Source organism: Oncorhynchus gorbuscha, linkage group LG05 (genome assembly GCF_021184085.1).
Source record: "Oncorhynchus gorbuscha isolate QuinsamMale2020 ecotype Even-year linkage group LG05, OgorEven_v1.0, whole genome shotgun sequence".
NCBI classification, from domain to species: domain Eukaryota; kingdom Metazoa; phylum Chordata; class Actinopteri; order Salmoniformes; family Salmonidae; genus Oncorhynchus; species Oncorhynchus gorbuscha.
Window position 1 is genome coordinate 30512640 of NC_060177.1, and position 17645 is coordinate 30530284.

Genomic DNA, 17645 nt, shown 5'->3' on the forward strand with positions numbered 1-17645 from the left:
GAACCTCAGATGCCCACAGGTGTATGTGAAATACTCAAGACTTCATTCACAAATGCCCAGGGCCTTAGACCAGTGGGTACCATTTTGTCTTTACTCTGGCCCATCTGAAAGCCTTTGACATTTTATTGTGACCTACAGTACCCAACAATCAGTTGCTTTTACACTTAAGTAAAAATACCCCCAGAAAACTACTTAAGTAGTTTTCTGGGGGTATCTTTACTATTTATATTTTTGTTAACTTTAACTTTTATTTCACTACATTCCTAATGATGATAATAATGTACTTTTTACTCCATACATTTTCCCTGACACCCAAAAGTCCTCATTACATTTTGATATGAAAATGGTCCAATTCACACACTTATCAAGATAACATTCCTAGTCTTCCCTACTGCCTGTGGTCGGCAGACTCACTGAACACAAATGCGTCGCTTGCAAATTATGTCTGAGTGTGGCCCTGGCTATCCGTCAATTACTTGTATTTATATAAGGTGGGGTCATCAATGAGACCAGGGTCTCATTTGCAAGGGAGCCCAGTGAACATGTGAAAAGTGTTATTGTATATAACTGCCTTAATGTTGCTGGACTCCAGGAAAAGTAGCAGCTAATGGGGATCCTTAATAAATACAAAACATGAACATACAATAAATAATATCAATACAATAAATATTATAAGATTAATCAAAACAATCACAACTCTCACATATCACCTCCCTTAAAGTCAATCTAAGCTGTCCAGTGGAGACAAGCAAGTCTAATTTCAAGGTGGCCTGATGGGTACCTGCGGGACCTCCAGAACAAGCCAGTTGGCAAAAGAGCTGATCTGATTGGTCAGATATGGATGTAAAAAGTTTACAATATAATCAACAACAGGTTAAAACTAGGGCTAGTGTTAAGGCTAGGGTTAATAAATCATTAGTAAAACAGTTATAACCCAGAGTTAGATTAGGCATTTCAGGATAGTTGTTTTGGTGCTTGTTAATTAAATAGTGAGCATTATGGCTGCAGTTGTATTAATCCTTTAGTTTACAAATGCTATAAGATGCATTTTGTGGCATGATGTTCAGAGAGAGAGAGAGAGAGAGATGTCTATGTGCCAGCAGGGATTTGGTGCCGCATTGTCTTATGTGCTGAAACCCTTTATCCACTGTTTGTCCAGCTCACGATTGGAGGGCTGTGGGAAAGGATTAGGATTTCACACCTTTTTCATTACAGAAATCCTGATCAAAGGAATTCCTTGCATAATAAATCAATGACTGCTGTCACACACTCATGCTTTGACCAATAGCATGGGTAATCATTAGTCCCACAAAGCATTTCAACTTTAGATTTTGTAAAATGTCCTTAATATCATTATGTATGTCAATCTTGCTTTTTTTGGAAAACGATTCAGTCACTGTCAGTAATCTATAACTTCCTATTCAAAATGTATGATTACTGATCATAATTGATGTATGGTTATGTATGTATGGAATACAATAACTTTGTTTTAGAAAGAAATATGTATCATGTGACATTGTAAGACATGAACATTTTTTGTTTTCCCATCAAGGAGACAAAACAGGATGTGTTTAATCCACTTAATTCTGGTTTAGTTTGATGTTAATCATGTTTATAGAATGAATCTGTAAGTAAACAGACCAGTGACTGTTACACAAAATAGACATAAAGCAGACATTTCAGAATCTTTGCTTTATTTTCTTGGACCCCAGATGACCTTTGACCCATTGCAATGAACACAGATCCTGAAACAACAGTTCAGTAAGAGGGGTGACCTACCCGACCATCATTAACAATGGAAGCAATGGTAAAAAGATGACCATTTTAGCTTTGGGGGTGGGGGGCACTGTAGCACATTGTTTGGACAAAGATTTCTTTTTTTAAATTACTAACAGCACTTTTTTAATATGACATAAATATGTAATGTCATCTCACAGGGGCATCAACATGTATTTCTTTTCTCCATTTGAGGTAACGAGTATTTCTTACACTAGACAGAAAAACAATAATTCCATCCTGGGTCCTGTGTTAGCGAGTAGAAATTTGAGCAGCAACATCATTTGTCAAAAGTAGGCCTACCTCACATCTACAACCAGAACATATCATATAGCAGCATCATGTCTATGGCTAAGTGAACCACTGTTGGCTCTCACACTCATTAACTCTGATTGAAGGATGTCTGGGTCAAATGGAAGTGTGCCAACAATATCAGTAGCCCAATATTTTGGCTTCAATGTACCAGTAGCGGTTCAGTTAAGAAAAAAACTGCAGTGTTATAAGATTTAAATCTATTTACCATTTATTGTGCAGTTGACATAGATATGCTATGCTTCTTGGGAGGACAAGATATCTAGAATAGCATGAACTGAACTGTGTGGAATAACGGCATGATGATTTGAAAGTAATTCTATGGCTTGGTATTTAACAAACTCAAATAAACTCATTATGGGCTTGAACTCGAGCAAATGTTTTATAAATATAAAATAACAGGGCCTTCAGGAGCCTAAAGGGGATAAAGACTCTTTCAATGAGACAGCTTAACACTCAAGAGTTATACAATCCAGATTACTTGCTCACATCAGGACCCATTTGGGTAATGATCAATGCATTACCATTAGCAGTTTAAAACAGGACTGTCAGCCACTGAACAAACTAGTAAAAAAAAAAAAAAAATAGATTAAAGATAAGTCTTGACTGTAATATGAGGTACTGTTGATAAAAAACCATGTCTATTGTCTCACGTTTACTGTTTTTGGAATAGCACTGAAATCAAAGTAAAAACTGATGACAACTATAAAAACAAAGATGTCAACAATTTTCTCATAGAAAGTTAGACCTATTACATGGCAGTATATCAACATTTATATGTATATTTAAAGAAATAGCAGCAAACAATAGGAGAAAAAGCAGTTTTTTTTCTTGTTGTTTTTCATTTTGTTGTACACTTTGCTGGGAATTCTTCCATAGCAGCTCAAAAGGAGTGTGCTCTTCCGTTATCCTGTTTTCTCATCTTTTTCTCAATGTACAGTCAAACACCTTAATTCAGCAAGTCAACAAAAACATGCCGTCACCCTTTTTGCCTCCCTTTTCCCCCCCACTCACACTTTAACGTTACCCTTCCCTCTTATCTTAGGCAAGCAAACAAAAACATAGCCTAAGTCTTCAGGTTTGTGCAAAATCATCTCTAAACCAAAACAATTTTTCTGTATTTTTATCCCCTCAACTACACATATTCTAAACAGCATTTTAACTATGGTGTTTTCTTTCAGTTTTGCATTGAGAAAACACTGTCATACATGATTTGTAGGGCAGGCATGTGTTAAGCACTATGGTAAATAGTTGTGTACAAAATGTTACATAGAGACAGACTTTGGCATCCTGTTTCTACTCTGTACTGGCTCCAATAGGAAAATCTGCAATAATAAACAACCTAAATCTTTGTTTTAGCTTTCAAGTTTGATACTTTAGTGTTTCAAATGCTCTGGATGCCATTCAAGCGATGGGATACAGGATGCTGAAACATGCCACACCCAACGCTCGTCTCACTCTAGACCCCTCCTGTAAGAACTGTGGCATAACAATCTCCAAAATAATACCCTTCTACATCAAGGGCACACAGGATCGCTGCTGGGCTGCGTTTACTTGTACCCAAAATTGTCACACACAACACCATAGTTAAAAAAGAGACCTGCTCCACCCCATTCCATTTTTTTTTCAATTTGATTTTTTATGAGTCAGAAAAAAACTGACTAAAAGTGCTTTTAAAAAATGGAATGGTATTAGAAAGATATAACCACAACAAAATTCAACTGTGGATTGCATGGTAAAGGTTTGCAATTAATGCTAGGTTTTAGTTTATCATGTCATAGCTGTTGAAATATGTACATTTGTGGCAATAAGTCAAATCAACAGCCAAACAATGCTGGTTCATTCAATTTACTCCTAATGGAATATAAAGTAAATGTCCTTATATTGAATGAACTTATTTGCCAAACTTCAGCACCAGCAATCCACAATCATCTAAACAATAAAAACAGAGCAATATATACTAAAAGTATACTGTTGAGTTATACAACCCAGTTAAAAAGAGAAGAGGCCAAAACTGGGGGCTCAAAATTTCTTTAGAAGTCTAGACAATATAATAAAGTGACTAAACGCATAAGCAAGCAGGGATACACAGATGCCTAGATGCAAAAAAAAAAAAAAAACGGGAACTTTGATGGCAAGCAAAATGCCCATTAGAGAACAAAAATGCCCCTTCTCTTTAATAAATGAATTTATACTTCAAATAACCTAGACAAAGACAGACTAAAAATACCTACTTGTTATTTTGAATGTTTTAAGTAAGCATGTAAAGTCAGTCTATGGTATTTAAAAATCCTAGTTCAACATTGGGTGGTAACAATGTATATTTCTGTGGCTTAATCTTGCACATAAACTAAAATGTTTTTGTTTCATCAATATAGTTGTGTATCTTCCTATCATCCTTGTCTAGGTCTTGAGCTGGACAGGATGGGAGAGTGAGAGGGAATATGACTGGTGGTCTCAGAAAAGTGAGGTGCTCAGTCCTTTCTTGACAGCCCTGGCTGAGGGCGGCCACACGTCACTGGGAGGCCATACAGGCCGGGGCACCGTAACAGGTGTGGCACAAAAGCATTTGCCAGAGGGTGTTCAGAGGGTGACGACTCAAGGGTGCGCTGGTGTCCTCTTTCCCCAGATGGCCTCTTAGTAAGGCCAGAGCCTCAAAGATATTTCCCCAAAAAATGCAGAGGATGCCACTCAAATGTTAATGTCCCTCACATCTGTAGGGGTGCAGGACAGGTCCACATCCTCATCTACCATTTTTGTTTCTGTGGAGACATTATGTTGCTGTGCCTGTCTCAGACTAGACTCAAGCAGAGACTCAATCTGTTCCTGACACGACCTCAGGCAGTCCTGTGAGGAGAGAGAGATACTGTCAGCATAAGGAAGCAAAATATCTGAGAGACAATAGTAGCGAAAGGGTTTGTGACAAATAGTCAATGCAAGCATGTGTGTGGTGCAATGTAAAGGCCTGGGGGAGCTGTGTTTGACGTACCGGGTCACTCCTGATGACTTGGGACAGAAAGTTGGTTAGGTTCCGGGATGACAGTACACTGTCTTTGCTCTTTAGGTACAGCCCCTGGACCGCTGCTGCCACACTGCCAGCTGCGATCATGGAGGGAGGGTTGGCGATGAATTTGACATCTACGGTGAAGGCAAAAGAAAGACGGTAAGTACTTATGTCATAAAGCAAAACATCTGAAACAGATCATTGACTAAATAGTACACATGAGCTTTCAATGAGATTAATGTAGAGGTTATGTAAGGGAGGCCATTCTAGGCTGTGGCATAATGATGTAGGGGACAATGGATATCCTGTTGCTCCTTTCCACTCACAATATCCGGAATGTGCCTTATTTCATGACCAGCCACTGACAGGACACCGGTGCGCATGCACACACTTCCAAAAACAATAAATCTAACTCATGAACAAAATAGAACAGGTACAAAAGTACTTCCAGCACACGCATTCAATGGGTACACCACGTAAAACTTTTTCCAAGAAGGAAATACCACTCTCCTTCCTACCCATTTCCCTCATATAAATTATAGTTTTAATCCCCATTGAGCTCATCTCCTCTAAAGAGGTTAGCAACCCATTTCCTACTCAAGTGCATGAAAGGTGACCATGAATCTAGAGTGGACAGTGTCCATCCCCCATCCGTCCCCCCATGCATTCAGTAGATATATTTTCACAAATAAACGCATCGACAGCACAACCGGTTTCATTTCCACAATAGCCCTAAACCATACCCCAGTAACAACAGATTCAAAATCTATTGAGCAAACCCTGACTTGGGTGAGAAAAAAACAAAGCAATGTGACAGGCAAACCCATAATCACATAAAACTGATCTGGTGAAAAAGAGATCACCGACTCCATTCCAGTATCTCCTCTACTTGTCCATACTACACAGTGACTGAGACACCCCCCATAAAACATGTTAGGCCTCGTACACTCAAACATTCCTGCACCAGAGCCCATAAACCCAACCGTTTACATTGACCACTGGCCACCTGGGTCCTTCAAGGAGGAAGAGTTATCCTGACAAGTGGGAAAGAATGCAGACAAAATCTAACACATATATTAGCCATTGGTCCCTGAAAAATTGGTTATGGAACAGTGACAGGAAACAGGTGGTTCATATGTGGGCCTACCTGTTGCACAGAGAGCCACGAATGTCTGGGCATGCTTGCGCAGAATCTGCTTCGTGTTCTGATGGACTGGTAGCTTGGAGAGGAAATGGTCTATGAAATCGTGCGGTGTTACTGATGCTAGATCCCATTTCAACTTGTTTAGAGTCAGTAGTTCCATTTGCTACAAAGAAAAGACAGACGTGCGCAATGAGACAATCGAACTTCACAAGTGGCTTCACATAATTTGTTCTACGTTTGCCACTAGAGGGAGATATCGCCCTCCTCATGTCATTGCGCTACACTGGCCTAACCACTTTAGGCTACCTTTTGAAATGTATAAGAAACCAAACGTTCTTTCAAATTTACAACAAAAATGATGCAATAATGATTTAGATCCAGTCAAAGAGAAACTAAGACAAGTAGTAGGCTATCTATAGGCCTATATTATGGAAATGCTCATTACAATTGTCTGGCCGATATTAAATGGATTATAACTACAGCCATATACAGTGTGTCTATTTAGAAGATTGACATTGCTCATTTACCAATAGATCGCTGGGCCGGATGGAGTTGTCGGTGTAAATGCACAACTTCTCTGCAGTTAAAGGGACCGTTTCCTTCATCTTTGAGGCCAAAAACATACAAGTAGCTCCCAGGAGTTGTAATCTGGTTTTATTTGTGAGCTCCACAGACAAAAATCTATCCAAGTAGTTCATAGCCAGGGGAAAAACCTCCTCCTCGCATTTCTGTTCCTCGCAGACCTAGAAGTGAAAACAGCAATTTAGCCTATAGCCTCAAATTACAGTAGCCTATAATATAGGACTATAAGTGCATTCAGGTCGATTGTATATACCAATAAATAGGCCTGTCCATAAGTGAAAACGAAATACTGTAATGACAACACATTTATTGAATTATCCTTCTATTCCTTAAGGCTGTCCTTAAAACAATAGCTATGGCTTAATTATAGGCTTCAGGTGGCGCAGAGTAGGCTATAGTCTGCCAATGCAATGAACATAAAATCATGTATTTCGAAAAGCTAAAAGTTGCTTAGGTCTAATTAAAAAGGAAATTGAAATAGTTGAGAGTTTCGTCTTTTCAGTCGCTTCTTGGAAAGACACAAAGGTGGCGTCAATGCAACTTTCCACTTAAATTTCTAGTTCGTCATCTTTTCAAAAAATAATCAAAAATATGTAAAAATTGTCCCCGTTTGTCAAATTAGCATGTAAATGATCCTTACGGTATACCTTATCGGATAGTTTCATGAAATGTCGAATTTTCATAGTAAACCCATGAAAACAATTGAATTTACAAGTCAACGCTCTTTCTCGTAGAGCATGCGACATTTAGATCTTGTGCTGACTCTCAATTTCTGAAATTAATAATAAATGTATGTCGACATAAGACTCAACCTCTAACTACATGTAAATGTTGATTCATCGATATAGTATCATAGCCGACCATCTAAAATGCATTCTTATTTACATTTGTTTGTGGAAACGATCATGTCTCCAGAGCGACCTTCATAAACTGCAGCAACAGCAGCCTGATCAGTAACCGAAACAAAACTTTACGGTTTTATATAATCATTTTTCGCTATCCATGCGACAGGATTACACATGCATACCCAAGATATACTTTTCGACTTGCTGATTCAGTTACTGTCATAGCTGACATGATTAAATATTTTTAATTATATTAAAAACCTACGCATACGACAACAAAGATGGCGCATAATACTGGCAAGAGTAAGACTGCATACGTGTACATTGCTATTAATTTGGGGGGGGGAAATTACATCTAAATACAAAATTACATTAAATAAGTCTCCGACAAAATAAAATAATCGAGCAGCTACATTGCGAGTGTTGTAATTACTGAACACACACGATACCTGTGAAATAGGCTACAACCGTGTTCCAAATCTATTTTAGCCTACATGGACAACCGTACACAAATGAAACATTAGCCTACTATATGTCAGTAAGTTTACATAATATGAATGATCATGCTTGGAAAGAATAAACGTACGATGCATAAAACGACCAATTCAATACATTGCGTCCAAAGGGCATGGTTAGTGTCTGGACAAACTTTTCAGCAATACATTTAGACATCAGAAATATACACACCTCTAACATCCATGTAGCCACAATTTTCCTCATTTTAGGTATTATTTCTTTCTGGACACACTTGAAGTAATTCGGAGACGGAAGGTAATTTTCCTCTGCTTTGAGCATTGTCTGTAGAACTCGGTCATTTAGTAAGTTGGCGTCTTGGTAAGCTCTTCTGATGGTTTCCACTTCGCAGCACAGCAGCTGGTGTTCCATATCTTTTGCGGTAGTAGCTTGCTGAGCTGAATAAATCATCAAAAGAGGTGCTTCTTGTTAGGAGTGAGTGAGGCTCCGTGGATGCTGCTTGCTGTTCCTACAATGTAGCCCTCTGAGAGCTCCAACTCTTCACGCTTCTAGACAAAACTCTCCTTCAGAGGGCTATGCGATGACGTTAACTGTTGTTAAGGAGGGGATCAAAGCAATAGCGAGTCTGAGAGAGCCGAGCTAAGGAGTCTAGAGCGAGAGGAGGATGACTCTAAAGAACTACCCCTCTAAAGTTCCAAGTCCTTCCAATCGCTGCTGAACCACTCCTATAGGTATGGAAATGGGAGGTCCCAGTATTCTGGGTGGCGTAGCCTATACAGCCGAGGGGAGTCATGAGGGGGTGAAGAGAACGGACGCTGAGTGGTGGGGGTTTGAGGGCGGAGGGATGTAAAGGCTAGTGTCGGTATAGGGAAGTTGGTTATGCAGAGATGAATGTGAAATGGTTCCATTTTGATAGGGGGCGGTATAGACACGTTCATGAAACTTTCATGTTAGAAAAAGCCATCTGAAAGAATAGCCCCGGCTTCTCTTCTCGTCACCAAGTCGAACATGAGGTGAGCACATGGGCAAGCTTCTACCACACAAAGACATTTAACAGTGGGACATGTATTTTTTTTAAAGTCACTTTAACATAATCATTATACAGCAATTCATATACTTGTTCAGATTGCAGGCATATTCAATAGACCTATGCATCACAAAACCTGTAAAAAGCTACTATCAGAGCCATTGAGTAAGGCAGGCTATTTAATATTTCAAGAGTAAAATACGACGTGCAACGACGTTTACGTTAAAGCCTAACCTAATAATAATAGCATTATAAACATCTCTAATTTAGACAAAGTATCTTGTTAACAACATTGATTTCAGTTTTGAGTTTAATTTTATGTCATTAAACATGGTAAAACAAAAGTGCACTAGCTCACTTTACAATACATTCAAAGGGCTTTATAGGCATGGCAAACATATGTTTACATTGCCAAAGCATGTGAAGTAGATAAACAAAAGTGAAATAAACAATAAAAAATGTACAGTAAATATTACACTCTCACACAAGTTCTCTCTCTCACTCTCTGACTAGGGAGGAGACCGAAATGAGTCTTAACCAATCGGAGGAATTGCTGTTACCAGGCAGAAGACGATCAAGCACTTATGGGAGTGTTGAAATGTTGTATTCAAATTAAAGTTATCGATAATCATGTGATTGGTTAAAATATCATTGGCTGTTGGCCAAATAAAAACTTGTTGAACGTTCTGTTATATAACATTAGAACAATAACAAAACAAGTTTGAACAGAATGCTATGTTCTTTTACCTTTAGAACAGTTGCAAGTCATGGGAGTGGAATATCAATATTATTGTCGTGTGAAAGAGGATCTAAATAAGGGATCAATTCTGTGAATAGTCTAAATCAGATTTATCACACTTTTTCTAAGAGTTGCAATAACGTTTAATCTCAGTCATTTCAATAGGAATATGAGTTTTTTGCATTCTTAACATTCCTCTCAACAGGTTATTGAATAGCTACTGTAAAACTACCAAAGATAAGTTTTATTTTTGTCAAGACTTGCTATTGTTGACGAATGTGGGTGACTCTTTCATCTACACTCTTTCACATTAACAAGTTTATTAACAAAACTTATTTTCAATAAAAATCAATTTGTATCATTAACCCATATGGCCTATAAGGAAGGCCTACTATCCTTATCACCCAAGTTGCACATTATTACACTATTGTCAACTTTCTTCATACTTTTTGAACATTATGCAAAACCATGTGCCAAAATCCCTACATATTTTGACCAGGGGCTTCAGCTAAATGTAGGGTATGGCAAAGTTATAGTGGGGGATTTCCTACCATAGCCATCTTCCACCTCTGCACTGTTTTGAGAGAAAAGTCATGCTGTTTGGCTGACAAAGTCTCAAAATAATGCGCAGGCATGGATAGGGCCAGAAGCCCTGCTTTGTTATGATTTCTGAATGGTCAGATAGCTAGCAACAATGACAAGAAGCTGCCATGTGGGGAATGGTAGGTGGCTCATTTCAGCTAGTTGTATCTTGTTCTTGATACCTCTACCCAATTGTCATACTACAGTAAATGTAAAGATACTGTAATAGAAAAGTAAAAGTCACCCAGTAAAATTCTACTTGAGTAAAAGTATTTGGTTTTAAACATACTTAAGTACCAAAAGTATAAATCGTTTAGATTTCCTTATATTAAGCAAACCAGATGGCATCATTTGATTGTTTTTTAAATGTACTGATAGCCAGGGGCACACTCCAACACTCAGCCATTACATGGGGTGGCAGCTAGCCTAGTGGTTAGAGCATTGGGCCAGTAAGGTTACATTCCAGCTCAGGCTTCTTCAGTACTATGATGGTGGATATTGCTCATCCACCTGCCACTAACTCTAGCAGGCTTGTAACTGCACATGCATGTCGCAAATGGCTAGTCAAACGTCAAACTCTTAATTGAGACAATGCTGAAACTAAATCCACGGACGAGCCAGTGCCACAGTTTCATTTGTGCCAAAATAAAAGTTGTTTGCAAATTCAACATGAGATGATATAAAATAGGCTTTTCGAATGGCCTTTCATTTGATTGCTTATCGTTAATGCCAACTTCGGTGTGCTTTGTTGTGCTTATCAATGCACAGCCACCAGCACATTGAGTCATACTGTGTGTGACATTACACGTTTTTAACACACCAGAAAAACATTTGAAGTAATAAAATATTGAATCAGTTAGCCGTGAGTTAGCCTGCTCCGGAGCAAGTTAGTTCTGTATGATTCATAGCCATAGAAATGTACCTTGGCTAAAAGGTGAGCCACTCGTATGACTGGTTATCCCGAGTTGAACTCAGAGTTGACCAAAGTTAGCTCGCTTACTCCTTAAAACTGCTTCGTAGGATACCCCTCTGGTATTGTTTTGCGGTGTTTTGAATCATTTCATGTCAATGCTAATATGGCAAGAAATTGCGAGCTAGCTAACCAACAACTGTAAAGATGCATTTGAGGGACAGAAAGTGCTCATTGTGCAAATGTATTGATGTTTTCAATAAATATTTGGAGACTAAATATACACTGAACAAAAATATAAATGCAGCATGCAGCAATTTCAAAGATTTGACTGAGTTACAGTTCATATAAGGAAATCAGTCAATTGAAATAAATTCATAAAATCTATGAATTTAGCATGACTGGGAATACAGTTATGCATCTGTTGGTCACAGATAACTTTAAAAAAAGGTAGGGACGTGGATCAGAAAATCAGTCAGTATCTGGTGTGACTATCATTTGCCTCAAGCCATGCGACACATCTCCTTCGAATAGAGTTGATCAGGCTGTTGATTGTGGAATGTTGTCCCACTCCTCTTCAATGTCTGTGCAAAGTGGCTGAATATTGGTGGGAACTAAAACACGCTGTCGTACACATTGATCCAGAGCATCTCAAACATGCTCAATGGGTGACAAGTCTGGTCAGTATGCAGACCATGGAAGAACTGGGAGATTTTCAGCTTCCAGGAACTGTTTACAGATCCTTGCGACATGGGGCAGTGCATTATCTTGCTGAAACATGAGGTGATGAATGGCACGACAATGGGCCTCAGGATCTCATCATGGCATCATTGTGCATTGAAATTGCCATCGATAAAATGCTATTGTGTTTGTTGTCCTTAGCTTATACCTGCCCATACCATAACCCCACCACGACCATGGGGCACTCCGTTCACAACGTTGACAGCAAACCCCTCGCCCACACAACGCCATACACGTTGTCTGCCATCTGCCTGGTACAGTTGAAACTGGGATTCATCCATTAAGAGCACACTTCTCCAGCGTGCTAGTGGCCATCGAAAGTGAGCATTTGCCCACGGAAGTCGGTTAGGTCAAGGCCCTGACCAGAACTGCAGTCAGGTCAAGGCCCTGGTGAGAACGACAAGCATGCAGATGAGCTTCCCTGAAATGGTTTCTGACAGTTTGTGCAAACCCACAGTTTCATCCGCTGGGTGGTTGGTTTCAGACGATTCCGCAGGTGAAGACATCGGCTGTGGAGATCCTGGGTTAGTGTGCTTACACGTGGTCTGCGGTTGAGAGGCCGGTTGGACGTACTAAAATGACATTGGAATACCTATTGACTCAATACATTTCAGTTTTTTATTTTTTATTTTAAAACAATTCTACAAACAAAATTCCACGTTTGACATTATGTGGTGTATTGTGTGTAGATCAGTAACACAACATATCATTTAATCCATTATAAATTCAGGCTGTAACACAATAAAATGTGGAAAAAGTAAAGGGGTGTGAATACATTTTACTACCACATAAATACACAGGTATTTGAGACACTTATTGTACAATGGGACCCATCATTGGCAAGTTTTGGATTCATGACTGATGATGACATCCATAGGCAACTCTAGTTAATTCCTTCTGCAGCTGCAGTACACACTACCACTCCTTCCGTTCTTTGTTAGCGTGATCTCACGCTGGTTGACATGCATACTTCATTTTCACATGTCAGAGCTTTGTGGTAGATTATGGCATGGCCCTTCTGTTGGTTTAATGCTTCATGAGCACTAGGAATTCACTCCTTTCTCATTCTATGTGATAGCAAAGCTACAATTATGTGCCTCTCCCCTTCTGAAACAAAGCAATGCCATTTTTATAGCCGTAGAAGTGAGATGATCTGTAGTCTGTTGAAGGAGTTCTGCTTTATTAGAAACATGGGTGGTATTATCTACTGTATATAGCAGGTACTTGTGTTTATGGTAATATATGAAGTATATGTGTGTTTTAAAGAGTACATGCTCACTGTCTGAGTGGACCTCAGTTATTTATCAGAGAGAGAGGAGAGAGAGAGAGAGAGAGAGAGAGAGAACACAGAGCGATTCTCTAGGAATTAGAATGCTGCTCTATAGTTGAGGGTGGCCTGGCTGTGTGTCCCGAGGCCCTGCTGCTGTTGCAATTCCCTCCCACAGGTGTGCAGTAAATCAGCTGTAGGCCGGGTGACGAGTGCTGGTGTCTTGCCTCCAACCTGCACTGCTGCATATCCCAAAACAAATAGCTGCCTAATGAGAGGATTACAGGTTGTCAATCACGTAACACAACGTCCACCTGACCACCTCCCACCATCTCCCTCCCAGCCACTGCCTCCTCCCACTTCTCTTTGTCTTTGAGGATTTCTCCATGTTGATACTCGCCCCCCCCCCCCCCCCCCATGGACTCAGATGCATTGAGTTCACTTTCTTTCCTAAGCGGGTGTCGCCCTATGCTAATACAGGGTCATCCCTTCAAACGTCCTTGACCTATAGAGGTTAACCACCCAAGGGCGGGCAACATTTTCAGTAAAGCCTATGGATTGTGAAATGTCCTTCGGTAAACTTCTGCAAAAGTTTGCTGGTCATGAAGTTTCAGTTTTAGTAATGTGGGTTAAAGTGTAGCTGTGTGTTTCTATTGTACATTACCGAGCGAGATTTCTGGCATATTGAGCTGTGAAAATGGAAGACTTTACACTAATAGGCAACTGTTAGTTAAAGGCTCTGTTGTGAATATGTGAATCAGTGTAGATTGTTTATTTCCATTGATGGATCAACTCTCTGTGCCTTACTCTTTAGTGAGTAATAGTTTAGTATGGGGACCTGGTACTACGGAGTTCAGAACCAACTGGTCCATGGAAGTCCAGGCCTCTCCTTCATTAGAGGGGCTGGTCCTATGTTGCGACGTCTCTGAAAGTATAAATCGTGGCCCTTGGAAACAGACCACCTCAGGGACACCCTGATGCCATAATAAATCACAGACCTATAATGGAAAACCAACTACACAAGGAGTGCTAAAGTACTGTGTAACAGGTATCAAAGATTAATGGGCAGCATTCTCAGTCTTTGGGCTATGGTAGTGCACGACCCCTGCTGTAAATCAAAAGAACAACTCTGAAGTCTGCACTTCACAAAAACAAAACCTGAATGGGGAATCTGAATATCTTCCACATAACACTGTTAATAAGTGAAAGCACAATTTGAAAAGGTCATCAAAAAATGATTTGTCATAAATTGGGTCTGGTTAGAACTTTTTCCACCATCATTATAAACTAAACACACGTTTTGTATGTTGATGGTGATCTGGTTTGGCTGCCACAGAGCTAAGCCACCATGTTTAGTTAAGTACTTGTTAGATATTACTGCACTGATGGCGCTAGGAACACAAGCATTTCGCTACACCCGCAATAACATCTGCCAAATATGTGTAATATGTGACCAATAACATTTGATTGATTTGTACATACATCTCTCTTTCTTTCTCACTCTCCACTCTCCTCCCTCCACTGTTTTTTTCACTAACACAATGTATTAACATACATGGCCCCTCAATTATTGAAATAACATTTATTCAACACAAATTACATCATCATTTTTGCATGCAATTAGACAATGAGACTCACAAGATTGATCTTCATCTTGAGGGGCCCAACACTCCCCCACACCACTGTCTCTGTGATCCATCTCCACCACTCCCAAAGACACTCTCTCCTCAAAGCCACCTTTTATATGGCTTATGGTGATCAAGATGAATTTGGTGCCAAATGAAGTCAAAAGAATTCCCAACTCACTGCCAGTGGAGGCCAAACCTTAAGCAGGCCTCAGAGATTAATGGAGATGTGGCAGATTTCTCTCTCTCTCTCTCTGTCTCTCTCTCTGTCTCTCTCTGTCTCTCTCTCTGTCTCTCTCTGTCTCTCTCTGTCTCTCTCTCTCTCTCTCTCTCTCTCTCTCTCTCTCTCTCTCTCTCTCTCTCTCTCTCTCTCTCTGTCTCTCTCTCTGTCTCTCTCTCTCTCTCTCTCTCTCTCTCTCTCTCTCTCTCTCTCTCTCTCTCTCTGTCTCTCTGTCTCTCTGTCTCTCTGTCTCTCTGTCTCTCTGTGCTTGTTTGTGTCCATATCTGTAAGGAGGCCTATAGCCCTTGTCAGGTCAGATGTTTCCCATCCATATCTCTACAACTCAAAGACAAAAAAAGAGTAAAACTCAAATGTTTGGTTTGACATCAAACCAATAATAGTAAATAGATTACTGATGGGACTACCATAGTAAGAATTACAGTTCTGCAAAGTGCTGTTTCTCAGAAGTTTGGTTGCTTGAATGGTTCAATGAGTTTTGAGATGCTCTGACTCCGTACATCAGACTGAGAAAGACAGGAATCTCTGTTCTCAATCAGGGGCTCTGGCAAAAAGGCCACAGGGAACACATTTGATAGTCAGTAGGTCCATTCATACAGAGCATGGTTGACACCAGAAGTATCTCTGGGTTCAAGGGTCAGAGGAAGCCTGCGTGCCTGACATTTATGTTGGCCATCTCATGTGGTCAACTCGTGCTGATTTAAAACTATAATGTACACTGTAAAGGGGTTGTATTGAATTTGACAGTAACTTACAGAAAGCTCATTGGCAAGTAAGTTACTGTATTTCATATTTCAGTATACCTACTGTAATCTAAAAACAGTATCAATGCATGTACTGTGTAATGACACACAGTACACTAGTGGAGAATTGACTCTATTATACTGAAAAAAAATGCTACTGTAATCGTAATAAATGTGTGAATAAATGGATGAATGAAATTCATTGTGGGGAGGTAGGGTTTGTATTTCACAGTATTTTACTGTAATTACATGGAATTGGTGCAAGCAGGTTGGCTGCTAGCTAATGTGTTTACACATACAGCACATCAATGAATATTTGGTGTTTTATATCACTTGCACTTCTAGAATAGCCTGACGACTCACACTAAATTATTCTGCTCCTCTGTCGTTCGCTATATACTTTAGTCTGAGACTGCAATCATTGAAGTCATTTGTGGTGAGAAGGGGCACGAAGGGCGTTGTACAAAACAAAGTCATCAGCGATTGAATAGTCTCTAACCAGAGTATCAAAGTAAATGACTGATTTCCAAACTGCTGCTTTACCCACATGAGTTCTGGCTCTGGCCCAACCCATCGGTTTCTGGGTCAATCAGATGGCCCCAATGTGTTCACATTTTGTGAAGGGTCCAGGAGATACTCAGCTCCAGACTCATTTCGGAGAGAAGAAAGCAACGTCTTTGGTCATGGCGTGGCGTTTGGCCAGAACAAGGAGTCTGGGTAGCCAGGCAACTTCTAGAGGACTCAACAAAGACTTCTAAATTGGCAGCGACTCCAGGGAAAAACAGACCAAAAGCACATGGCAAAAGGCTAAACCATTAAGGAGCACAACACTTCCTGATTTGGCGTCATTTTAGATTTGGTTCATTAAGAAATGCTAACGGCCATGACATGATTGAATTCAAACGTGAGTTGGTTTCTGGGTGTGGTTACGTGTGTGTGTGTGTGTGTGTGTGTGTGTGTGTGTGTGTGTGTGTGTGTGTGTGTGTGTGTGTGTGTGTGTGTGTGTGTGTGTGTGTGTGTGTGTGTGTGTGTGTGTGTGTGTGTGTGTGTGTGTGTGTGTGTGTGTGTGTTTGCAGGTGGGAGGAGTTACCCAAATTATTTCGTCAAATAGCTTCAGCCAACTGGTGTTTTACCATGGCAAAATTGATTTGCCTTTGGATAGCCTATCTCTGGGGATAGTTAGGGACTGTCAATAAATTACACAATATAAATTGGGCAATGTTTTCATGTTGCACATTTTTTAGTTGTCTCATTAAATGCTTTCAATATTTGTAGATTCATTTCTACAATGTGTAGTTGGTTTGAGTTTTTTTAAAAATATTGTCCCATGTACATTGTGTAATTTACTGATGGTCTAACTAACCCCATAGGTATATCGAATGTGAAACCAAATTGACCATCGGCATTTATGCAGCAGCGCTCCAAATTGAAGATGACTTGAGTGCTCCCAGCTGTGGGGATGTGGGCAGGATTCAAATAAACCCAACCCATGGAAAACATTTATGCTATCCTTCATTCCTAGGCATACTATTTTTTACCTATCATCTCACAAATCTCCGCTTTGGACGAGACTGACTTTATGACAAAAATGATTCTATTGGCACTTTGTAGTCACTTTTTTAATAGACTCATACCG

The 17645-nt window shown here is 39.8% G+C and overlaps 1 protein-coding gene across 1 annotated transcript; it reads right to left on the bottom strand.

The window, feature by feature from the left end:
• Positions 1-1882: 1882 nt before the first annotated feature.
• Positions 1883-8903, bottom strand: LOC124035824 (G1/S-specific cyclin-D1-like). The gene is made up of 5 exons (XM_046349596.1): positions 8351-8903; positions 6764-6979; positions 6240-6399; positions 5078-5226; positions 1883-4935 (listed from the first exon to the last, which is right to left on the bottom strand). The coding sequence occupies exons 1-5, from the start codon at positions 8585-8587 to the stop codon at positions 4780-4782; spliced, it is 918 nt and encodes a 305-aa protein (XP_046205552.1). The 5' UTR covers positions 8588-8903; the 3' UTR covers positions 1883-4779.
• Between the last annotated feature and the right edge of the window lie 8742 nt (positions 8904-17645).

Excerpts from the sequence above, each read along its gene's own strand:
- LOC124035824 (XM_046349596.1), bottom strand. The coding sequence starts at position 8,587 with ATGATTTATTCAGCTCAGCAAGCTACTACCGCAAAAGATATGGAACAC. Across the intron at positions 6,400-6,763 it reads TCCGGCCCAGCGATCTATTG|CAAATGGAACTACTGACTCT; the intron begins GTAAATGAGCAA and ends TTTTCTTTGTAG. Across the intron at positions 4,936-5,077 it reads AAGTCATCAGGAGTGACCCG|GACTGCCTGAGGTCGTGTCA; the intron begins GTACGTCAAACA and ends CTCTCCTCACAG.